This window comes from Lissotriton vulgaris, chromosome 4_1, assembly GCF_964263255.1.
Source record: "Lissotriton vulgaris chromosome 4_1, aLisVul1.2, whole genome shotgun sequence".
Lineage (NCBI taxonomy): Eukaryota > Metazoa > Chordata > Amphibia > Caudata > Salamandridae > Lissotriton > Lissotriton vulgaris.
The window spans coordinates 1,108,561,547-1,108,587,052 of record NC_141691.1 but is presented as its reverse complement, the minus strand read 5'-3'; the positions used below and the strand labels follow the sequence as shown (position 1 = coordinate 1,108,587,052).

The 25,506-nt window shown below is 45.8% G+C and overlaps 1 protein-coding gene across 5 annotated transcripts in view; it reads left to right on the top strand.

Annotated features, from left to right (window-relative positions):
* MSANTD3 (Myb/SANT DNA binding domain containing 3) overlaps positions 1-25,506 on the top strand; it is a 310,518-nt gene that overhangs the window by 60,746 nt on the left and 224,266 nt on the right. For all 5 annotated transcript variants that reach the window (XM_086965335.1, XM_086965337.1, XM_086965339.1 and 2 more), the window contains exon 2: positions 20,406-20,519. In XM_086965335.1, the coding sequence (XP_086821461.1) occupies positions 20,455-20,519 (65 nt within the window). In that variant the 5' untranslated portion in view covers positions 20,406-20,454. The remainder of the gene's footprint in view (positions 1-20,405; positions 20,520-25,506) is intronic.

The following is a 25,506-nucleotide window of genomic DNA, read 5'->3' as shown; positions in this document are numbered from 1 at the left end:
ACGTGGTTAGGAAAACAAGTACGGGAAATGCAAGCAGCGGGGGGATGGGTTGGGTTGGGTTCACAAGGGAGAGAGCAACACGAGTGGTGGGGGAAAAGCACGAGGGAGACAGCAACACAGGAAGAAGTACACGAAGGAGACAGCAACACAGGGAGTGGGCAAAATTCAGACATGGCAGAGAAGATAAGCTGCCGGGAAACTGAAAGTACGGCCGGCCAGCCATGATTAATTAGGGGAGGAGAAGCCGCAGAGCGCACGCTGGGCGAAGCCCTTTGATGTGCTGTGCGGCCGTTAAAAAATGCAATTAGGAGGGAGGGAGGCTGATGCGCGTGTTTGTTTGGTCACGTGAACTTAAAGAAAACCGCAGCAAGAAGCCCTTGGTTTGACGAGGATTTTGAGCACTTGAATTCTCGCTCCGCTCAATGTGCTTGCACGCATTGATAGGTCGCAAGACCTAAAAACTACCACCAAGAAGGAGATCTGCTCAGAAAGAACTAATTGAGAAACATAATGTGAGCCTGACTAGACTAAAATTCTGATGTTTTAAAAGAGGAACAATTTATTTTGCTCTAAAGTGAGAATAAGATTAGCAAAAAAGCAGAAAATGAATGGTTTCTTAAGCTGAAATTGAGTCGCATGAGAAAGGAGTGAGATCCACTACCTTATTCCAATCTGTCGGTGCTGATAACAAAAGATGCTGCAAGCTTAACCTGCATCTTATGAGAAAAAAGTGAGTGTTCATGCTACGTACTAGTATCAAATAGGGCTCCATGCCCAGGGAAGATTTTGTGAGGGGATGAGCTCTTACAGAGGGTTTTGGGGGTTGCTTAAGTTCTCTTGTGTTCCTCTTATAGATAATGAAACTGATGAGTGTTCTCTTCCCTTTGGGTCTAGACTTGGGGTAAAAAAATAAAAATAAAATAATCTGGTTGACCTAAAGTACAAACTAGTCTTACATAAGTTAACCACTCAATATGAGGGGCTTCATCCAACTTTAAGCAGTCCTTAATAGTGGTCTTATTAAGAGTTGGCCCACTCTAAGACCACAAAGATTGCTATCTGAGGTGGGGACGAAGGCAAGAACATCAGAAATGTTCACCACTCCAAGCCCTCATGGGCTGTAAAAGCTGGTGTGCTTTTGGGGGAACACCCAAAATCCATCTTTAAAAGCAGTTTTTTAAAGTATGTAGAATCGAGGCATCCTCATAATAACATATGTCACTCCCATAAGATGCTGCGGAAACACTTTAACTGGAAAAATGTTATCATTGTGTAAAGCGGCTTGAAACCAAGTCTTGCAGATATATCCTAGATAACCAGACCATAGAAGGTTTGTTGATGGATATGGACACGGACCATGTACCATTATGGTCAAAATAGACTCTGAGATATGGAATAACGGAGACTTTCGACAACTCACTACTGGCAACAACATAGGTGCAGGTTTTCATCAACTTGGCAAAACTGATCGATAAGGCCAAAGAGGTCATGAACGCCTTGAAAGCCTGAAATAGGTGCTTTAGGCTGATGGGCTAACAGGACTGCATAGTCCGCATAAATAAGGCTGGAGTTGGTCTACCATTGTCTGTGAGCAAGTCTCTAGTGTCCTTAAAAGGGGGGGGGGGGCTCAAGATGATTAATCTACTGACTTAATAAAAAAGGGGGCTAGATTGTAACCCTATTTAACCCCTTATTACTTCTAAACTGGCCATGCACAAGCCGTTGGGACCGTATATAGCAACAGAAGACCTATCATTGTGGAAGTCCCTCTATGCACACCAATTGAAATCATCAGGTACCAAAGTTTGAATATGTTGACGGCGAATGAAAGAGCCATAAAGGCAGAGTGAATTGGCCCCCGCGTCACTCCACATATTTGTTAAAAAGTAAATGCCACAGCCCCCTCCCCATTTTAATAGTGGCCCTGGGGATGGCGTCCAAATGGCCTAATGAGACTTGGGAGGGACCATGCAGCTCCCCTCCCCTTTAAAAAAAAGAAATTAAAAAAAAAAACTTCCCTAGGAGATGGGGACCCTTAGGCCTAATAGGGCTTGGGGGAGGGAAGGCCATGCTGCCCTCCTACCAAAAACAAAAAAAAAGGTCCAGGGTGATGGAGTCCCCAGGGCCTAATAAGGCTTGAGGAAGGGGCCACTCCCACCCCACTCCCCTTTAACATAGGGACCTGTGCCAACCCTCCCACACATGGCTGAAGGTTGTACACAGAGTGGGGTTGGCTTTAGGTATGAAAGTAAAATATAACTTGACATTAAATAAAAAAAGCCCTAGAAATTTTGTGGAAAAAATAGGGTTAAAATAACGTTATATTTAGGTGAATGTCCGTGACATCCTAAACATTTTGAACTAAAAAAAAATGCAGAACGTCATCAGTTACAGTTAACAGAAAGTAATTGTATGGTAGCTCAGACTAATATGAAACATTACTGCTATGTACATACAACCTCCATAGGTAAAGCAAGCTTGTGCTATGTGCAACATTGATTCTATACCATACATTTCAAGGGTAAATGAGTTCATGGTGACTATGAAGCACAGATGAAAGGGTAACCTATCCTGCACATGGTGCTCAATCTGTATACATAAATAATGGCCTACTACAGACAGTTTTCACCTGTATCAAACCTCTAGCTGTCACTGAGCCTACATGGATATAAATTGAAAAGTGGGTTCTTTTAACACTGTTTACTCTATGGGGAGAGTATACTCTGTATCACACTGTTTGCAGACCGTGAAACTAATGAGCAATATAGCATAGAGTATTAAAGTATCTACTAAGAACAATGTACACTCAATACAAAAGGATGTGAAGGTGGGAAAGCAAAAAAAAAAAACACTTGACTTCTAGAGAATGCGACATGAAGAACTCCTCTAACGAATTTTGCCCAAGATGCTAAAAGGGACCAAAAAAAAAACACCAAAGCTTTGCTTCACATTCCTAATCCCACAGCATACTTTAAAGTACATGGGTGAGCCCACTACATCCACTGTTCATTTATTATGATACTCCCATGCAGTGGGGAAAATTCTAGGTGGTAGACTGAAAAAAGCCACGACCGAGCCAGTCCGGGCCAAAAACTAGGCCTGGGCATAACAAATCAGTGTCCACAATTAGTAAATAGATAGCTGAATACCTTTTGTCAAAGCTTTTTTGACAAGGCTTTTGAAAAACATAATGGAGGTAGCTGCCGGGCAATTGCCAGTATAAAAACCGTTGCTTGGAGAAAAGAAAACTGGCTTTGATCTCATGACTCACACATTCTCGTAGTAGACCCTAGAACTCGAGAGTGCTAATTTGTGTGTGCATGGGCTCGTAGTAAAAAATCAGATTATCACTCTCAGTGAATTTAGCCAATGGATGAAGCGATCTGACCCATTTCACCATGCTGTAGTGGGTAGAAAACAAATTTTAATCACACAAAGGACCAGTGACTGAAGAGTGCTCTCCACATACAAATCTGTATCAGTAAAATATATTTATTTCAGTTTAATCAATGCTATGGCTAATACCAGACCTAAAAAGTAGGCAACACTTCAAAACTGTGCCAGTTTTGAACTTGTAAAAAACATTGTGTATGTGTTCTGCATGGTATGGAAAACTGCATGCCTGTCTTTGCTGCAGGCAATGTAATGTATCTGGTAATATAATTTAAAATAACTGTAATGCCCCCGGGGACCTGTCTGCATTGTACTGACCTTACCATTGGACTTCTAGTGGGATGGGGTTGAAGCGGAAGGGATTCTGCTTCATCCCCACCCTTGGGTTTTAAAAAGGAAACCTCCGATGCAATCATGATAGGTTCCTATGAAACCCTCCCTATTGTCAGCCTGTGGCTGATGGACGAAATGGGGCGGGAGTGTGGCTGATGCCTGCACCCAAAAGGTAAAATGTGGACAGTGTACCAATTGTAAATCATGTGGAGGCTAATAATTATTTGCATAACCATCATATATATATCTTGAAATCTTTCACTAATTGTAATATATGTGATCTGGTATATGCAAAATGGTGCCCTTTTAACTTCTTCGAAATTGGCCAGAAGACACAGAAGATAAAAGTGAGAATCCTTTAACATCGCTGCAGAATCAAGTGCCAAACAGTAAAAACACCTTTGGTTGAACATTTCAAGACACATGGACATGGTGAAGTGGATCTATGGTGGCGAGTTATTCACTGCAATCCCACATGCCAGCCACGTGCATTGTCTTTAACACTTGATGAATTTAATGAATGGGCAGGGCTTGAACAAACTTGATGAATTTAAATAATTGGGTAATGTCATAATATGCCTACTCGTAATTGGTGATACAGTTTGCGATCGTTTGGCTTTGTAATTAAGTCTCAGTAGGCTTCATATTTAGGGACATCCTTTACAGCCAAGAATTCGAGTGTCATGGTAGGACCAACAACCATAGCGGATCTCCTCTCAGCGATCCAGTGCCAATAAATATCTTTAAGTGCCTTTTTTTTTGATGGAAAGGTCGCGCGTGCAGGATCAACCCACAATGCCTCCAGGCTCAAGTTTTTTAAAAGCATCCTGAGATGCGAGAACCAGGGAACCCAATGGGACCCTTCAAGCCCCCTCACCTCAGTGATAGCCTCAGCAAACAGGGTTAGTTCAGGTGTAGTCCACAGACGACGCCAGAACGCCAATGGTCTATACCTTACTGCGTCCTCGATGGATTTAACACCTAAATCAAGCTGCAAGGGTAAGGAAGGTGTAGATTGTGGGAGACCAATTGCCATTCTGAGGAACCTATTCTGAGCCACCCTCAGAGTGGTTAGATCACTATACCCCCACAGTTCTGCACCATAGATAGTTGCAGAGATTATCTTGGAGCCATAAATTTTTACCAACGGTGCCAAGGGTTTAGTGAGAGATTTTGCGAGCTCCTTCAGTAGGGCACCCCCAAGTTGAGCATGTTTCAGAGTCATAAGGTCCAACTGGGGTTTCCAGCTCAAGTTCTCACTTAGTGTAACACCTAGGTATGTAAAAACCTCCTTTTGTTCCAAAATGGCTCCACTCATTGACACCTTGGCCTTCACAGTCTTAGGACTTCGCAGGACCATAAATTTGGTCTTGTTGACGTTCACTTCTAACTCATGGTCACTACAAAAACACTCAAAACGGGCCAGTGCGGACTGAAGACCCTGCCTCGTTTTCGATATAATTAGAGTGTCGTCCGCAAACATAAGAAGGGGAATTTTCCTTCCAGCAAGGGAGGGCGCGTCCGTTGGATAATTAGAAAAATATTTAGTCACCCCATTAATAAACAAGGAAAAAAGGGTGGGGGCCAACACACACCCTTGTCTAACGCCCTTGGCAACTTTAAAACTGCCAGTAACCTCTCCTGGACCGCCCCGTCTTACTTTGGCATAAGTATTTGAGTGCAGATTAATCAATAGCGCCACCAGCTCTTTGGGCATGCCCAAATCCAGCAGGACTTCCCAAAGCTTGGTCCTGGGCACTAGGTCAAACGCAGACCTAAGATCCACAAATGCCGCAAACAACAAACCTCCACCAAGATAGACCACCTTCCAATAAAGTAGCATGAATCTAAAGACTTGCTCTAAAGTCCCCATATGTTGCCGAAAACCCGCCTGAAGAGGACTTCAAACATCGTGATCAGAGATCCAAGTCTGGATCCTACCCAAAAGAAGGCGAGCCACAATCTTTTGTACAGCATCAATCAGGCTAATAGGTCGATAATTAGCCGTTACTGAGCGATCACCCTTCTTGTGGATAGGGAGGATCTCCGCCCCTAGCCATGAATCCGGAACATTCGCACCCTTGCCAAGGCATTAGCAAACAGAACAATGTATGGGACCCAGAGGTCCTGTTCCTGCTTAAACATATCAGCTGGAATGCAGTCCGGTCCTGGTGTTTACCCCCCCGGGATAACCCTTAACACTGCCCTCACTTCAGCTGGTGAGAAAACCAAGGCTTCGTTAAAAGTAATGGGCAGCAAAATTGCTGAACTAGTGACATTCGCTTTGAATTGGTTCCCGTAGTATTCAACCCATCCCCTGGCTCAACACAGTTTGAGGGGGATCTATCCTGTGGGCGATTGCCCCATTTAAGCTGCCGCCAGAATTTAATCATGTTATTAGTCTGGCAGGCCTCCAACAATTCCTTCCAACGAGACTCTTCCCAATTCTTCTTAGCAGTGGCCTGCACAGTTTTATAGGTGGCCCTGCAACTACGGATTAAGCTCTGATCTCTTAACTTTAAAGCCGCATGCAGCGCCTTTTGAGACTCCCTGCATGCACTATTAAACCAGGTTAGGGGCTTCAGCTTATTTCTTCTAGGGCCAGTAGATTTAATAAAAAGAGTTTTCAGTTTTAAAAAAAGATCCCTGTGTAGTGTAGTAATGTTATCTAGAAGGGCCGACTCTTGGCTGAACCCGCTGATTTGAGTCATTGTATCCCTCAACATGGTTCTAATCCTTGACAGAACCTCCTCATCCAGGGCTATTACAGAACCTCCTCATCCAGGACTATTTTAAGGATTTCAAATTGAGCCAAAATGTGGCTATACCTTTTTAGTGACTGGATTGGATTACTGGTTGTATTAGGTGTGAGCCCTGGTCAAGCTGCAACCACAATCCTAGTCTAGGTAAAAAACAAGTGAACCCAAAATTATCCTGTTCTCACTCCCTGGTAACTTGGCACAGAGCAGTCTGGCTTAACTTAGGGCACTGTGTAAAGTATATGTGCAACAATTCAAACAGTGACAACACTGCACAAAATCTCACACCAGGTTAGCAAAATAGATCAAAACTTAATAAATAAAGTCAGACCAAAACTACAAAAATCCAATCCGTAAAACAGGAGTTATGATTTTTTAAAGAGTAAATTGTAAAATGGAGCGTAGAAACAAACTAACAACCGTGGTCATCTGCTCATGTGAGACTAAGTCAAAGTTTTAGGCCGACTAGGATGGAGAGCGAATCAAACACAGTCCAAGATTAGTCCTTGTGAAAGATTTCCTTCCCAAGTTTTGTGACAAGAATCCCATTCGCATTTGAGAAGGCAGCAGGGAGCAAGGAGAGCATCACTGGCCGCGGTCAGTGTGGGCTGAACAGCCCAGGCGTCTCGGACAGGCGTGCTGGAGCTTTGTGATGGCAGTCCTCCGTGGGCGTCGATACTTTCATTGCGAAGCGATGGGCTGGTGGTGGCTTGCACCAAATTTTGAGGCAAGTGATGCGGTTTTGATGCAAGGGGCTTGGTCGCCAAGAGCTCAAAAACTTGAATTTAAGAGCTCAAGAACCTCACCCAAGGCCCTGGACCTGATACGTGCCTCTTGGAGGTCAGAAACTCACTAAAGGCAGGTCCAAGAGCTGTGGGGGAGCCTGTTATGTCCCTGAGGCTTAGATCAGGAGGACAGCATACTATCCCTTTGAGCTAATCTGGGGATCATGGGTACAAGATTGAGTTGCAGGTCCAGTGTTCTTCCCCAGCCAAGAGGGAAGCATGCAGCAGCTCCTTCAGAGTAGCAGTCCAGCAGAATGGCAATCCTTGTAGCAACACAGCAGCCCTTTTTCCTGGCAGAGTATCCACTGGTCCAGAAGTGTACTGAAGTGGTGGTTTCTGAGATCCTTATTTTATACACAATTGTTATTTTGAAGTGGGGAGAAGCATATAGAGGCATGCCTTTGAAGTGCACAGGTGCCCTACCTCCATTGGGTGGCTGAAGTGATAATGGAGCGTTGTTTGGCCCTTTGTGTGAAGACAGGACACAGCCTATTCAGGTGTAAGCGAGGCTTGTTCCAACTCCTTCCTTCTCATCCTGCCACTAGTGATGGGTCATCCAGTCAGACCTAATCTGCCATTGTGTGTGTCTAGGAGGAATACACAAGGCCAACTACACCCAGTAATGTGACCCAGGCAGGCTGCAGGCACCAACTGGCTAATGCAAAAAAAAAAAGCCAGCCGTCTAAAAGTGGCATTTTCAGAATTGTAATGTAAAATCTGACTTCACCATAAGTTAGGATTTTTAATTAGAATTCCAGAGACACCAACCATAAACCAGTTATCTCTTCTGATTTGGGAGATACACTTTTAAAATGTAATAGGGCAACTCCAATGTTATCTTATGGGAGAGATAGGCTTTGCATTAGTGAACAACTAATTCTAAGAGTTTTTCACTACCAGAGAACTTAAAATTCTACGTCTAACTCTTTAAATACACTGCTCCCTGCCCCCGAGGCTCTCTAGAGCCTTCCTTAGGGGTGACTTAAATGTATTAAAAAGGAAGATTTGGGCCTGACAAAAGGTTTGTTTTGCCAAGGTGGCATGGCAATGTTAAACCGCACACACAGGCTTTGCAATTGGCAGGCCTGAGCCATGTTTAAAGGGCTAACTAATTAGATAGAACAATCAGTGCTGCAGACTCACTAATAGCATTTAATTTACATGCCCTGGGTACATGTAGTGCTATTTACTAGGGACTTGTACGTAGATTAGATATGCCAATTAAGTATAAGCCAATATTACCTTGTTTTGGGGAAAGAGCATAAATTCTTTAGCACTGGTTAGCAGTGGCAAAGTGTGTGGAGTCCTACGGCCAGCAAAATCAAAGTCCGCAAAAAAAAGGAGGTCTGAAAGCATAGTTAGCAGGAACTACTTCATGCATGCCAGATCTAAAATGTGTCTTTCCCGCCACACCAGCTGAAAGCGAGGAGAACTTTCCAACTCCCTGATAGTTATCTTCACTAAGGCAGAAGAACCTGGAAAGACCATCAGTATTGGTGTGGTCTGTTCCAGGTCGGTATTTCACCGCAAAATCCATTACCTTTAGGGAGATGGACTACTTCAACAGTTTGAGATTCTCACACCTCATAGCCACATTAACCATCTGAGGTCCCTGTGGTCTGTCTGAACCTGGCAGTGAGCACCAAATGTGTATGGTCTTAGCTTCTTCAATGTCCAGACCACAGCAAAGGCTTCCCTCTCTATTGCACTCCACCTGTGTTCCCTGGGAAGTAACATCCTACTGATGACATCTAGAGGTTGATCCTGGCCCTCTTCATTTAGTTCTGAAAGCATAGCCCTTCTATGATGCTCTGAGGCATCAGTTTGCACAATGAATTCTTGGGAGAAGCCAGAGGGCTTGAGCACAGGTGCTGTGCACATGTCCTCCTTCGGGGTGTCAAAAACTTCCTTGCACGCCTCTGTCCAGATCACCTGACGTTGCTGCTTTTTGTAAGTCCCCTCTGTCAAGGGTGCAACAATGGAGGGCAGTGCAAAAGGTGTCCAGCCGCTTCATAGATTTGGCAATAATTATCACTCGTCAAGCCATCACGATGCACTGCACGGCCACCATGCTCCAGACACTCTAAAACTGGCATGCAGCAGCACTCAAGTGGGGCAGGGCAGAGGCAGCCACGATACACAGGGAATAGATCAGGGTCCTCCTTAGGGTTCCAATTGCCAATTTATGTGGCAACATGTTACAAGAATTGCAGGACACTCAGGCTAATCACCAGGATGAAAGACTGGGATCGATACTTTGGGCCCATTGTCATACGCCATGGGGCACTTGGGGCAGCTCCATCTTGTACTACCACCATTATTTCCCCGGGGCACCTGCTGGACAGTGTGAATGTTCCCTTTTTCTGCGAGAGGGGGGAGGGAAGTTCTGGAAACTCTCACAAATACATTTGGTTTGTTTAATGGGGCCCTAGCATGCAATGTCATAGAATTTGCCCATTATAATTTGGTTTGCACGGTATACCATATGTTGTCTTTATTAACACCCCCAATGTATTTGCGGTCTGCTATCTCGGTTAGTTTGTGTTGACCTCAAATTTTTTATAGCATTGAACCATGCACTCATGACAAAGATAATAATGCAAAGCATTGTACACCTGATGCTGCTGCCCGGGTAGGACGGCAACGTATGTTATGTGCCTGATGCTTAAAATTCGATAAAAAATGTTTTAGAAAAAAATGAAGATCGCATTGTTGTCCATGGAGGTGGCACACAAGTTCTCCAACTCGGGCAGGGGCTGGTTGACCAACCTCAGGAGGGTTGCAGGGCTGTTTTCCAACCCAAAGGGCATGACCCGGAACTAAAATGTCCCTTCTATGGTAGAGAACGCAGACACCTCTGTGGCCCCTAGGTTAAGGCAATCTGCCAGTACCTAGATGGTAAATTAAACATGCTAAGGAACTTAACAGCTCTTAGTCGATCAAGTCTTGGAGACTGCATTGAGCCCATGGTAGTCCAACCAGAATCTAGGTTCTGGAGGAGCAGCCTTTGGGGCTCAACGCCACTGGGCTGGACCACAGGCTATTTAAGGGCTCAATAACCTCTTACTTCAACACCTTGGAAACCTCTTCTTTAATGGCGGCCCTCACCATATAAGACAGCCTGTAGATTTAACTCTTCACAGGCATGCTGTCCCCAGTGTCAATATTAGGGGTACACGATGGAGGGAGTTTTTGACTAACGGAGAAGAGTAAGGTGAACTGCCCCAACACCTAACGGCAGTCTCTCTGTTGGTCTATGGTCAGTTTAGGGGAGAGCTGACACCCTCTACTGACCCATCCTGCTCCACCCAATCGTGCCCTCTCAAAGTGGGGCTTTACGCGATTGACATGCAAGACCCTTAAACGGTTCCTTGAAGTCTCGAGGTCCACCAGGTAGTTGACATCACTCTTGGGTTCCTTCACCTCATAAGGTGCAGACCAGTGGTCCTGTAAGGCCTGGGTTCCACAGTCTCAATCATCCTCATTTTTTGGCAAGTCTGAAAATCGACCCAAGTGGCATTTTGGTCATGCCTTCTTTTCATGTCATCCTGGATGGCTTCTAGATTCTCTTGTGCTTGCTTCCAGAAACGCTTTATCTAGCTAAAGAGTGCCAGCATATAGCTGAACACATTAGGGGGGGGGCTTCCTGGGAGGTTGCTCCCAGCCCTCCTTCATTGGAATGAGAAATCCTTTCACAGGGTCCCCGTGCAGAAGTTCAAAAGGCCTGAAGCGACCCCCTTCTGATGTACCTCTCTGTAGGCAAATAAAAGGCATGGCAGGAGGACATCCAACTTCCACCTCATGGGATCCAATAGGCCCAATATCATGCTTTTTCGGATTCTGTTGAAACTCTTAACAAAGGAGTGGAGAATTTCTACGTTACCCCACACTCCTTCCACATTGCCTTCATGTACCCTGACATGAAGTTGGTACTACGGTCTGACACCACCACCTTGGGGGAAACCCACATGGGTACAGATAATCAGTGCCCTGACCACCGAAGGCGCAGTCACTGTTCTCAAAGGAGTAGCTTCTGGGTACCAGGTGACATGGTTCACCTAGGCCAGGAAGAACCTTTTGCCCATGGCTGTCTTGGGGTAATGATGCCGAACAATGGTGATGCCCACCCTTTCAAAGGTGGTTCTAACAACAGGGAAAGGTTGCTGGGGTGTCTTGCGCTTCCTTCCTGACTTGCCACTGGCCTGGAAAGTAGGACAGGACTTGCAGAACTCATCTGAGGCCCTCCTCATTTGAGTCCAGTAAAAGTGGGTGACAAGGCTGTCAAAGGTCTTGTTCTATCCCAAATAACCTTCCAGGGGTACAGCATGAGCCTGCTCCGCTAGGAAGGTTCTTTTGCACTGGGGAACCACCTACAAAGGCTACACTCTGCTCAGCCTCACTATAGACCATCCTCCCAGTAAATCAGATGATCACCAGAGGTGTCACCAGCTGCCAAAGTCTTGCGCTGCTGCCGTAGGCCCACAAGAGTAGAGCAGTCCCACTGCATCTTGTGGGACACCCATCCTTATGTCAGTTGGCCGCTCATGAAGGTACCCCAGCTCAACATCCTCCCCATAAGGCTCCAGGGTGTCCCCCTCTGGGTCAGCCTCCTCCCGGACCATGGATTTTTAGTAACATGCTCCTGCCCTTCTTCTTGGCGGGTACCTGGGCCATTTTCCAGGCTCCAGGTCCTCCTGAATTCCCTCTTGGGCTGCCATGGATTGTGTGATCAGACGCACCCACTCAGGCAACCCTATCATTTCCAAATGGGACCTGAGCGCCACCTTCTTCCAGGTGGTATGCTCCAAGGCATTGCCAAGCAGACAATCCACAGGCATGGACGGACTCGCAGCTACCCTCCAGGAACCTGAGAACCTAGCTTTCACTCAAAAGAAGCAGAGCCTCTAGATAGTGGCTCTAATGGTTGTCAGCTGCAACACCTTGGTGGAATGCATTAGAAACTACCTGTCCTGCGGTCACCAGATGGCATCTGACAGTTCTCATGCTGGCTCCAGTGCCTTTCAGAGCATCCACCCTCTGCTTGTTGATGGTGACCCACCGCCTGTACTTCCTAATATTACTAGGTATGTGATTTCCCTGCACCTTCTCTCCATCACCCAGGGAAACTAGGGTAACCTCTGCTCGGTCTCCCACACTTTCTGGGACAATCTCCTCCCTAAGCACTACACTAGCCAGCCCCGGTAATCTGTGGGGGCTGTGCCTGCTTGGGACACTCTGCATCCCCCTTCAAGTGCCCTTCCTATTGGTACTTCTATCATTGTGGGGGTGCTTACCCTGAAGACACTGTCAGGAAGCCATCTCTTCTTTTTCTCAGTTGGTTAATGGCAGTCCTGACCCATGAATCCCTTTCGAGAACTCCTTGTTTTAGTTTATCTCATCCCTCCTTCTTCTGATGTGGATCCTTCCCCCTCTCTACAGGTAACTTCTTGTGGACCCTTGTCCCTTCCCAGTGGCCCGCCTACTTAGCAAGCTCCCTGGGGTCAGTGAGCTTACTATCAATCAAGTGTTGGCGCAGATCTGCAAAACAAAGACTGAACATGTGCTCCTTTGCAATCAAATTGTATAGCACCTTCTACTTATTTTCCTCTCTGTCTTTCACCCAACCATCCAGTGCCTGGTAAAAGGAATCCACATATTCTACCCAGGTCTGTTGAGCCAGTTTCTGGCTATCCCTGTACATCTGTCTGTACTTATATTGGGTCCGAACATACTTCATGACAAGGGCTTTCTTCAGGGGGATTCCTCATCATCTCTCCTTTTGCTAGGGCCAGTAGGGTGTTCCTCCCCTGGCTAGTGATATGCTTCCACAGGCTAGCCCCCCAATCCTCCTCAGGGATACTATGCATATGCAACTTAACTTTATAAGCCTCAAACCGCTTGTCATTATCTTCTACAGCAAAGTCAGGCACCAGACCTTTATGAACATGAACCGTCTTGTCTCCAGAAGGCACTGTAGAAATTGCTTTCACCATCACTGCTGGGCTCTGCCAGCCTGGCCTTGAGCTCCAGCTCCTTAAGACTCCGTTCATGAGCCAACATCAATTTGCTCTCCTCAAGGGCCAATTGCTTTACCTCTTTCTCTAGCTCCAGTTTGACCAGCTCTAGCTTGAGCTTCCTTTCCTCCCTTCTGTCCTCCAACTACTCTGGGCTCAGGCCCATAGAAGACGCAATGCTTCCTTTGTAGGAAGCAAGTATCCACGCAGGAAGGGGGGAGGGGTTTGGTTAAGACATCCCCCTGTAGTGGTAATCGCAGGAAGGACCACTCAAGACCCTTCCCACTCAGAACTGGTATTTAAATCCTCTCCTTCTATGTCCATCTCATACTCTCCTGCTGCTATAGTCAATGGGTGGGGGTGGGGGGGGTGGGGGACGGGGACAAGGTATTACAAAGGAGGGCTCATCCTTATTTGCAAGTACATGAAATATACTGAAGCCCTGCTCAGACAAGTGGGCCAATTCTCCCATTTGAAAAAAGCATAAGGCTATTTTGTTGTAGAACCCTCACACCAGGGTTACCCCTTTGTGGCAGGCTTCATCATTGGGTTGTTCCCGTTCTGCTGTGCAAAACGAGCGTGCTGCTACCTGGGACTTACACGGGAGCACTGTATAGTCTACACAAAAAGATGGGGGATAGGAGTTGAAGTGGTTCTTTAGAGATCAAAAATATCTGTCTAGTAGGAAAACGTTATTTTATTCCGTCTTTATGACGATAAGAATAAAATGAGGTAGAACAGTAGAAAGTAGAAGGTGTTTAGATTTAATGATCCCACTTTCTAAACGGTGTACGTGTTTCAAGCCACCCTTCCCTGTTGCTTTCGTAGGGACCAATTAATACACTCCGTGAGAGCACTCCTAGTTCAAACTTATTAGAAAATGAAAAGTGTTATGACTTCACACACACTGCATGCGCAAATATACCTTACACCTGCTTGGTGTTGTGTGATATATATATATATAGCAATATTATTGCTTCATAGGTTCTCCAGTGGCAAGGCTTGCCTGTAGTCCCACTTCTATCAAGGTTTCATCTGGTCTAGTAACCAGAGATTGCATCACCAATATTCACACACCGGAGTAAGATTAATTTGTGCATGCAGAGTGTGCGAAATTGTAACTCTTTGCATTTTCTTGCAAGTTTGAACTAGGAGTGATCTCGGGTAGTGTATTCTTTGGTCATTACGAACGACACAGGAAATGTTGGTTTGAAACATGTAGACTGTTTAGAAAGTAGGATCTTTAAATCCAAACATACTTTCTACTGTTCTTCCCCTTTTTAATCATACCTTCTGAAGGACTGAATAAAACAAGTTAATCTGCAAGACCCTCCCCATCATTTTCTGTAGACTATACAGTGCTCCAGTGTAAGCCAGGTAGCAGCACACCCTGTTCTGCTGCAGACCAGGAACAACCCAGTGATGAAGCTTGCCACCAAGTGGTAAACCAGTTGGGTAAGGGTTATACAGCAAAAGGCCTTGTGTTTTTTTCTGAATAGGACAATTGGCCCACATGTCTTAGCAGGACTCCAGTCAATGACTGGTGGACTTCTGCCCAGGCCCTCGGGGCCTTAAGTAGCTCCACCTTCCTGGGGGTCCTCTTTGCAGGAATTCTCTTCTCCTTACAGAACTTAATGAGCTGGGCCACAGTGTAGGACTTTATGCTGGCCAGCTCAAACTCCATCTTCTCAGGTGAGAACACAGACACAATCAAACAGGTGGAGTAGGAATGAATGTAAAGAAAAGCCAAAAGGCCAATCAGGGAGAATTCAAAACCCAAATTGGTCTTGAATAGCATTCACAATACTAGTCGGGTTAAGGCACAAGTAAACCCTGAATTAACATGTGCTCACCTGCTGGTAGCTTGGTACAGAGCATTCTGGCTTAACTTAGGGCAATGTGTCCAGTATTTGTGCCTCATCTGTCTGTCTCCAGCGCATCCATGCGTGTGACCCAGGCATCTATTGGAGCAGGGGGGAGGGGGGGGGGGTGGAGGAGTCTCATCGTCCCTCGTGCAAAAGGAGCTCCGTATCTCAATCTCAACGTTCACCCGTTTGATGGCTCAGTAGGGGGTCTTCCAAGTCATTGCTAATAGTCTCTTGGCCAGGACATAGCTAGGTCTATAAAGCACAACACATATTTGTTCTTCTTGGTGTGTGGTGCTATGCCCAAGAGGCACTTAAAGAGATCCACCACCAGGTGTCTGTCAGTGATTTCCATGAGGATGGCTGTTGTCTCTGACCATAACCTCGTGATCATCGGCCAAACTCATACCTTATGGTAGAAATTGGGCTTTGGGCAATGGCACTGAGGGTAGTTTGTTCGGCTTCGCCTCTGGGAACATGTAGTTGAGTTGTTTCAGTGTTGGATAGGTGCAGTGCACATGGTTGAATTGTTTATATTTAGGACAGGGTTCCTTGACACTTGCTTAAAATTTACTAAGGCATTCTTCTACTTTCTATGAGTTAATTCTTGCCCGATACTGTGGACCCATCGTTCTCAGAGTGATGGATAATCAGATGTACTCGTCCCGAGGAGGGCGCTAAATAGCAGGGTGACAAGTCTTCAGCCATTTTCATGGGTGAGCAATAGATGTAGTGTGTCGGATAGTGGCTCCGTATGGTCTGGTGTAGTTTAGTTCTTATGGTACGAAAAGGTAAAGGATCTTGACTTTCATGGTTTTTTTTCTGGGAAATTGTTTCTCTACAATAGTGCAGTACTGTACCTCCTGCCATCGTCAGAACTTGTGTGTTCACCATGCTCCAAGAAGCTCCTTGCATCTGCCCTTTTAAAACAAATATTATTTTTAAAGTTCTTGATTATTTTCAGGGATAAAGCAAATCTACATTGCACGTTCAGCAATAATACTCCGGATTGGAGGCGGGAGGTCCGTTACATATTTCAACATGCGCAGTACAATAAACACCAAACAAGATCAACAACCATAATTACCCATGTGTGTCCTGCCCTACTCCTACAGTTCGGCCCCCCCATGCAGCCCCTGTTCCCTCCCTCATGTCTCAATCTGATATCAGTATATCCCCTTATCCGCCAGTGCTTGTGGGGCACCCCCTTATAGTCCTTGATCAAAGCCCCCCTTCCTTCATCTCTTCATACAAGAAATGTCCTGCACAGCAGACGTTGCCACTGTCTTTTGCAATGCCCTAACTGGTGTCTTTGAAACGTCCTGGAGGACGTTCATCCGAGTGTGTCTCTAACTTTTCCAGGTAGGTTCCCAGCAACTCAACGGATCCCCCTCCCGCCTCCCCCTTAGTGCGCAACCTCCTGAGTACTGCCAGTTCAGCTACGCCCACTTGCACATTTCAACATGCCACCTACTGATTGGGTGGTGCCATAGATACTACGCTTCGCTAATATCAGCGCCAAATTCTAGAACCGCACCAGGCCCTTGTTTTTTAAAATGTATTATTGAAGTGGGTCCGGGAGAAAGAAGCATCCGGTTATCTCCACTCCCAATCGCATGACCTGCTGCCTGATGGAAGATACCTCCGCACATGACCACACAATATGTACAAAATATGCCTCCTATACCCCACACCTATGGTACTCACGAACTGCCCCGGATACATTTGCCCAATCTTTTTTTGATGTCAGAGTACTTTTATTTATTTTAGGAAATTTGTTAAGCGCACAAATACCCGAGGGTGTCTCGGCGCTGTGGGTCCACTATGCTGTCAATAAAATGATTACTGGTTAAAAAGCCATGTTTTTATCTGTTTGAGAAAAGAGAAGTGCAGGTTTTAATTTGGCATGGAAGGCTATTCCAAAGTTTGGTGGCAGTCACTATAAAGGACCTGTCACCCCACGAGACTTTCTTAGTCCTTGGGACCTGCACAAGACATGCGGTGGATGAACGGAGGGATCTTACCGGGGTATAAGGGCAAAAGGCATCTTTTAGGAAAGCAGGTCCTAGGGAGTGAATTGCTTTATAGGCAATACAAAGTGCCTTAAATTTAGTTATTTTCCTTACTGGCAACCAGTGAAGCTGTTTAATAGTGCTGGAAATAGGTGTAAACTTGGGGGTCCCAGTGATCAATCTGGCCGCAGCATTTTGCACCAACTGTAGTTTTTTGAGAACTCCTTCCTGAGCATTCACAAAGAGCCCGTTGCTGTAATCAATGCAAGATATCACTAATGCATGGACCAAAGTCCTGGCCATACTCATGGGAAGGTAAGGAAGGAGTTTTTTAATCATTCTCATAGTATAGAATGAGGTTGACACCACTGCATTAACATGGTGCATAAGGGTAAGTTTACTGTTCAGTACGACCCCCAGATTTCTTGCCTTGGCCACTGGGGACGGAGGTGGTCCAAGAGCAGCAGGCCACCAAGTGGGTGACCAGGCTGGGGAGAGATTACCAAACACCATAACCTCAGTTTTATCGGAGTTAAGTTTTAGGCAATTTGTGGACATCCAGTCACCATGATGTAGGCATCGAAACCGGATAAGTCAGAACTTCACATTCCATGTCACTTGCCTAACCAATTGCAGGCAACGACACCACACCATGTCCGGAATGTCCATTTACTCCTTGCAATAATACATCAGACATTCCCAAGTGTTGTACCTTGTGGTCAGGGCAAAAGTCCTAAAAAAAGTAATGGGGGCTAACCTAGTTAGGCAGTATGCAAGTGACATCACAGCCCGCATGACATCACGGCGCACATAACATCACGGCACGAATAACATCACCACGCACATGACATCCTGGCGCACATCACTGAGCATGACATCACACATGGCATCACTGGAATTTACATCATAGAAAGTGGCATCACAAGCCATGACTTTACAGGATGTGGCATCAGAAGAAGTGACATCAGATCTAAAGCCCCCTCATATATATTTAGCAGGTCTATCATGTGTACGTTTGCGCGCATTGCGAGGATAATAGCACAGTGAGCTATGGAAGATATGTGACTTCTACACCTTGCAATCCCCAGTTTTATGTTGCACATCCTGTACATTCATTTACAAACGTACAGAATTAATTGTACATGTAATAGGCATGTGTTGATGTAAAGCGCTCTTGACACCCTGCATTGGGATGAGTAGGGCTTATCAAGAAAAAATAGTGGTTCTTAAATTATTCCAACTCGGGGGAAGTAAGCTCTATATAAATGCAGTTTACCTTGGGTAAATACTAGGAAAGACCAACACAACTGACATTCTTGCAGTGCATGCATAGCTCCTAAGCAGGAACTGAACAAAGCGAAAAGCTGCCTCTCAAGTATGTGTGAAGTGCTAACAAGGTGTGAGCCTTTGTTTCCCCTCCACTTCATTTACATCAGGAGTGAGGCTCCTGACTAAGCATGGGCGAATTTTGCGAATCTGGCGTTCGCGGATTTGCGAACTCGCAATCCGCGAATTCTCGCGAATTTGCAGATTTTTTTTTTGTGTTCGCAAGGGTTTTTGCCAGTTTGCGAGGGTTTTGTACCAGTTCACAATTGCGAACTTACTTGTCAGTTCGCAACGGTCGCAACTATGTTGTTTCTACATCTGGTTCATCGTCACAGGTTCACAGCACCCTCTGTTTCACCCATGCCACCCTCTGGTACATCAATGCCACCCTCTGGTTCATCACTGTAGATTATGGGGGGGAAAGCAAGCACACCTGCCCTGCTTCAACTGACATGAATTAATTTGGGGTTGATTTATTAATGTGTCACTGTTTTAAAATTCCAGTCTGGCACCTGCTTCCTTATCTGTAATTTGCTTTCTGTTGCAGTGCAATTTTTTTCCAGGACCTTTGTGGCCTACTTGTAGCTATTCTATGAGCCTGCTGTGAGGGTCAGAGCAGGGTCATAGAGTTGTTGCAACTAGCAACTGAACTCTGGACGGGCCCCAGTCAGGAAGCACTACAGGGAATGGTTACTAATGATGAGTTTGAACTTTTGCACCTGCTGAGTGCTTTCAGTTTTGCAAAACTCGTTTTTCTGCAGAACAGCAACTGTAATGCCCCAAACAAACTTATTTGTGAAAGTTGATTTCCAATCCAAAAGTGATCCAAAGAAAGTCAAAAGGCCTCAAATCCAAAGAAAGTGCAGGCAAATGTCAACCTGAGTTATTCTGATAAAAATCATCATTTTCAGATGGTCTATGCTGCTTGCTAGTGGATTTCTTGTGCAGAATTGCTAATTTTGTAATTTCGCGAGTGCGAGATTGTTGCTGCCCGCCGCACCTACATGTTCGCAATTGCGAACTCTCGCGATGCGTCGCCAAACTCCCGCGGGATCCCGCAGCAAGATCCAAAATGGCGCAGCACTCGCAAAATATCGAGAAAAACAACTCTGCAAACGCTGAATGACGGTAAGTGAACGCCGCACGCCGCAATATTGTATCGCCAAGAAATAAAAATCGGCTGCGTGCGAATTTGCGGATTTTCGGTAAATTCGCGAGAGTTCGCGGATTGCGAATTTACCGAAAATCCGCGAGCGGAACGGATTTTCCGCCCATGCTTACTCCTGACTGCTCCCAGCCAAGAGACTCGAACAAAAGGAGGCCTGATGACCCCTCAGATTCGGCCTTTGATATGGGCCCAGCAGGAGTCTAAATAAGAAAGCCCTGTTGTTGCTTATTGCAGATGGAAAGCAGACAACAACGTGCAGGCGCTGCTGAAAGTGTCCCGGTGTTAGGAAATTACACTGTGACGAGTTCAGCACATTATTCAGTGGGGCCCAAATTCTTGGGCAGGGTGGATGGCGTTCACCCTGTGAAAAAAAGTGGCTGGACGCCGTCCACATAAGTGTACCTCGAACTCGTGCCCTGCTTGTGGTGTAAGACTTTATGAGCTGAGGCCGTCAGCAAGTCTAGTTTTGTTGATAGTGGCCTGCGCGGTTCATCCATTTGGCGATTTTTCAGTTAGGTATGTGTGTACAATTTGTTTCGTTTTAAGCAATTTAAACAGTTTATTCTGGTCTGCAGGTTTTTGGTATCTCCTGAAATTCGGGTGTAACTGCACTCAAATTAAGATTAGGAGCAGAGCAGGGAGGGATGAAAGTGTTCTTTTGTATGGATTGAAAATGTAAGCCATCAAATGTGTTGTGTATATCTGATAGCATTATCTTTATATATGACTTTCTTACCCCCTTTTTTCAAGGCCTTTGATTGGTGCTGAAAGTTGTGAAATGAAGAGATGAGAATGACTAATGGGACAGCAGCTGCCTGAGGCGTTTGAGTACGTGCATTCTGCACTACATGGGAACGTTTTCAGGTATGTACTAACTTGACGCATAGAAAGGCTCTAGTGGGTAACTATGTAAAAAACATTGATATTGCTTCAGCCATACCACATACCCCCAAAATGCTGATGTTTCCGGAAATAAAAAGGTCAGTTGTTTTACTGCATATATGAGTATTTAATTGGTTATCAGAATTTGATTATGAACACAAGTACACTGATCATTAAAGATTCATAACTAATGCTGTAACTAATAACTAAAAGCTGTTTGTTAATTTTAAACTTCTCTGGGTGACTGGTGGATACTTATATAACATTGTGTCCAATTGATTGTGGTGGATACTTATTGATCTGTTTTCTCACCTTGATGTTGATCCAGTGCTGGGCCAACCCTCTAACCATTTGTTATCCTATGGATCTTGGTGTGTGACTGAGAGATGATGGGAGTTTTCACTTGGTCAAACACATTTAATTAACAGTATAACCCATTTGACTACACCAACAAGGAGCAGGAATCGGTAAATGAAGTCAAAAGGTTTTTATTACAAGTTAAAAGTCAGAGTAATGTACATTAATATCAATATCATGCTATAAAGATACAGAATAACAATTGGATAGCCAAACGTCCTGAAGTTCAGGTATATCAGTATGAGGCATGCAAGACGTTCAGTCACAGTAATACCAAAGCAATACAAAGATTTAACAGCAGAATTTGGTGCTCAGAGAAGAGTCTTCGATCTTCTCTCCTAAACATCAGTAAAGTTTTAAAGTCATCTAATTTAGAGTCTAAAACTAAAGAGGATGGTTAAGCATAAAAGGATCTACAAAATTGGGAGATCCTGGAAGGGAGGAAAAATGCAAGAAGTTGTGGGAAGGTGTCTGCATTTCAAAAGTGTGGTCAAGAGTCTTCCAGGGATCGGTAAATAAGTGTTCGCTTAAGCCATACTTCAGCAAAGAGTAAAAAGGTTAAGCATGGAGGAATTTACCTCTAAAAGTCCAAGGGAAAAGTGGCCAACTGGAAGGGAGGAAAAATGCAAGAAGTTGTGGGAAGGTGTCTGCATTTCAAAAGTGTGGTCAAGAGTCTTCCAGGGATCGGGAAATAAGTGTTCGCTTAAGCCATACTTCAGCAAAGAGTAAAAAGGTTAAGCATGGAGGAATTTACCTCTAAAAGTCCAAGGGAAAAGTGGCCAACTGGAAGGGAGGAAAAATGCAAGAAGTTGTGGGAAGGTGTCTGCATTTCAAAAGTGTGGTCAAGAGTCTTCCAGGGATCGGGAAATAAGTGTTCGCTTAAGCCATACTTCAGCAAAGAGTAAAAAGGTTAAGCATGGAGGAATTTACCTCTAAAAGTCCAAGGGAAAAGTGGCCAACATCAACCTGTGAGAACTCTAGTTTATACCACACAATTCTTAGGTAACACCCATTGATCACACCATCAGGAGCTGCATTGTCCTTTTCATTTTCATTCTGCGATCTGCTACATTAACAAACTTTCATAGGGCAGTCTCAAGAACATCGATCTTGGGTACCTGGAGCTCCTCAAACCATTGATGAATGGAGTCTGTCAATTAACAATCTGGCGCTCTATGTTCATTATCAAGGTCTTCTTAGGCTCTATACCGATCACACAGAGTTACATCTATTCTCAAACTAACAAACCATGTGAACGTACCTGCAAGGGAAAAATCATGCAAGCAGAAAGAAATACAGGCCTAGTCATGGTAACTTAACATATTAACTCAATGGTGCATATTTAATATGCGAGTGCGCATACAAAGGAATAAGGACTGTCAGTAAATCTGAAATAACTTTAGTTGCATGATGCAAGTGTGACTAAGAACTAAATGATGAATACGAATGCGATAACATTAGTACACACGTTTATATATTTATTCTCTGGCTTCTAAAGTAAATACATCTAAATAGTGTGAAAATGATTTTTATCAAGTGTCTAAGGAGTATATATTATTCTTAACGTTAATGCACACAGTGTGTGTGTATATATATATATATATATATATATATATATATATATATATATTCATATATTCACTCAAAGTTCAACAAATGATGGCACTCCACTCGGGAAATCTTTAAACAGCATTTATTTTAGGCTGCGAAGACCTACACGTTTCGAACCTAGCGTTCTTGATCACGGTAGTGCATGGACAGAGTTACCATCCCAACAGTTTAAAGAAAAGCATCCCTTACGGTGAGCTATTAAGGATGAAGCGGAACTGTTCAGAAGAAAGCGAAATGGAGCGTAAATTTGAGGAAACAAAAATATGATTTCAACAGAGAGGTTACAAAAGAATTGACATAAAAAGAGGGGAAATAGCAGCCAGAACTAAAAACAGGCAAGAAATGCTAACATCAAACAGAACCCAACTAGGAAAAAGAAAAAGTCCGAACCAGAACTCAACAACCAATGAGAATGAAATGGAAACTAATACATTGGAAGAACAGCCGAGAATGATAATCATGTATACCAAGGAGAGCTTCAAGATCAGAAAAATCATGAGCAAATTCTGGCACGTATTGAAAAAGGACATTGACATTGGAAATGATATAGGAGACACACCATCAATCACATACAGAAGAGCACCTAATCTATCAGATCATTTGGTGCACAGCCATTTCGAAACACGAAAAGAAAGAGACTTGCTGGGATCAAAACAAACCGGCTTTACAAAATGCCTAATATGCAAGGCGTGCAAGATTGGTAGAAATCTTAAAAGTCTATTGGAACCATCAGGTAGACAAGCATTTACAATGCAATGGTTTTGCCTTTGTTAAAGTTAGAGCTATTGGCATTGCTCTTGACATTATTTTTATTTATGTTTTTTTTAACATAAATAAATGGCATTGTCATTTACAATGCCACTAGCTTTATCTCTCGCAAATGACACACACAAACACACACAGAGCCCCCCCACACACCCACACAGAGCCCCCCACACACACAGCCCCCCACACACACAGGCACACAAAGCCCCCCACACACACAGCCACACAAAGCTCCCCACACACACAGCCACACAGAGCCCTGCACACACCCTCACAGAGCCATGCAGGAGCCTTGCAAGAGATGCTGGGCAAGAGGGCAGTAAACCTTCGGGCGAAGCAGGGAAGATGGTAGAGATGCAGGGCGAGAGGGCAGTAACCCTTCAGGGAGAAGCAGGGAAGATACAAGAGCCCTGCAAGAGATGCAGGATGAGAGGGCAGCGAACCTTCGGGAGAAGCAGGGTAGAGTGGCGATCTGCATAAGATGGCACGGGCTTGCACGAGGAAGAGGCATCCATGCCAGGGTGGGTACAGAACCGCACAGGCCATGAAGGAATTTCAGGTCTGTAGGAGAGAGGCCTGCATGAGACTGGGCCCGCGGGAGCAGGGAGCCGTGCGGCCTAGGGATCAGGGGGCATCCCAGTGCATGAGAACTAGCAGCGGCGTGGCTATCACTGTGCAGCAGGTGCAGCGGCACCAGTGCTCCCAGAGGCCCACTGCATTCAGATTTTAATTCCCAACCGGGTCACCAGAGGCACTTTTCCTGGTTGGCACCAGGGCCCGTGCCACTGGGCCAGTATCTGGGAGCAGGTGGGGGGCAGAACACGCCGGAGGGAAACCGAGAGAGGGTAAAACACACGGGCGTTTTGCTGAGAAATGACGTTTCTCGTCAGGCGGAGCCTGAGTGTGGCCTGGAGACCTATCCAGGAGCAGAGAGGAGAGAGCCGCCAATAATCCGATTAAAAGCAATTACAGCGAGATTATAAAGGCAAGTGCCGGGCAGAACAGAGAGGAGAGCAGGGCCAGGGGAGAGGGAGGCTGGAAGCAGAGAGAGAGAGAGAGAGAGAGGAGACGGACAGCAGGGACAGATGAGCGCTGAGAGCTGAGACCGGGGAGGCCAGGGGAAGAGACAAATCAGAGACAGAAGGAAAGTGAGAGTCAACAAAAACAAAGGGAGAAGGAAGTAGATGAGGGCTGGGAGCAGAGATCGAGAGAGACACAGAGCAGAGAGCAGGTGACAAGAATACAAGAATACAGAGAGACAGAGAGCTAGAGGGACAGCGGGCAGAGAGTGACTCCCCGGACAAACACTGTGAGGCCGAGAGAATGGACAAAGGGCAGTAAAGACAGGGGTCTGGGAGAGGCGGCCGAATAGAAAGTTCAGAGTTAAAGCAGAAATGGTTCAGTGATAAAGCACACGAGAAAAGGGAAACAGAGCAGGGACAGGAACGAAAGGGGATAAGAACCTCAAGCCGCGGGGTCAGGGGCGTGGAGTCCGGACTCAGCACACACGGCCATCGGATACACACGGCCATCGGAGCAGCCCCCGCCGGAGCGCACTGGGACCGGCCGGCAGCAACCCCAGGTAGGCAGCCTGGCACCCTGCAGGCACGGTGGAGCTGGGAGAACCGGGCGCACGTGGGGAGGGGCACACGAGGAACACAGGCAGAGTCTCACGGGACATGGGCACACGGGACAGACAAACGGGACAAAGGCACACGGGACAGACAAACGGGACAAAGGCACATGGGACAGGCACACAGAGGCTCACGGGACAGGGGCACATGGGACAGGCACACAGGCAGAGGATCACAGGACAGGGGCACATGGGACAGGCACACAGACAGGCTCAAGGGACAGGGAAACTGAACAGAGGAACACCGGACAGGTAAACGGGGCTTGGGCACATGAGGCAGGCACACAGACAGAGTCTCAAGGGACATTGGCACATGGGACAGGCAAACGGAACAGAGGAACACAGGTCCGGGGTGGCACATGGGACAGGGGCACACGGGAGAGTCACACGGGACATGGGCATACGAGACAGGCAAGGGGGAGGGACAGGAGCACCAGGGCTGAATCACCGGGTCGGGGACCGGAGAACTGTCAACGGAGGCAAAGGGAACAGAGACACGTGGCACTGAGGCAGGGGGCACCTGGGCAAGGGCACGAGGGACTGACACCCTCGAAACAGGGGCACAGGACAGGTGCAGAGGGAAAGGAGGCAGAGGAGCAGGAC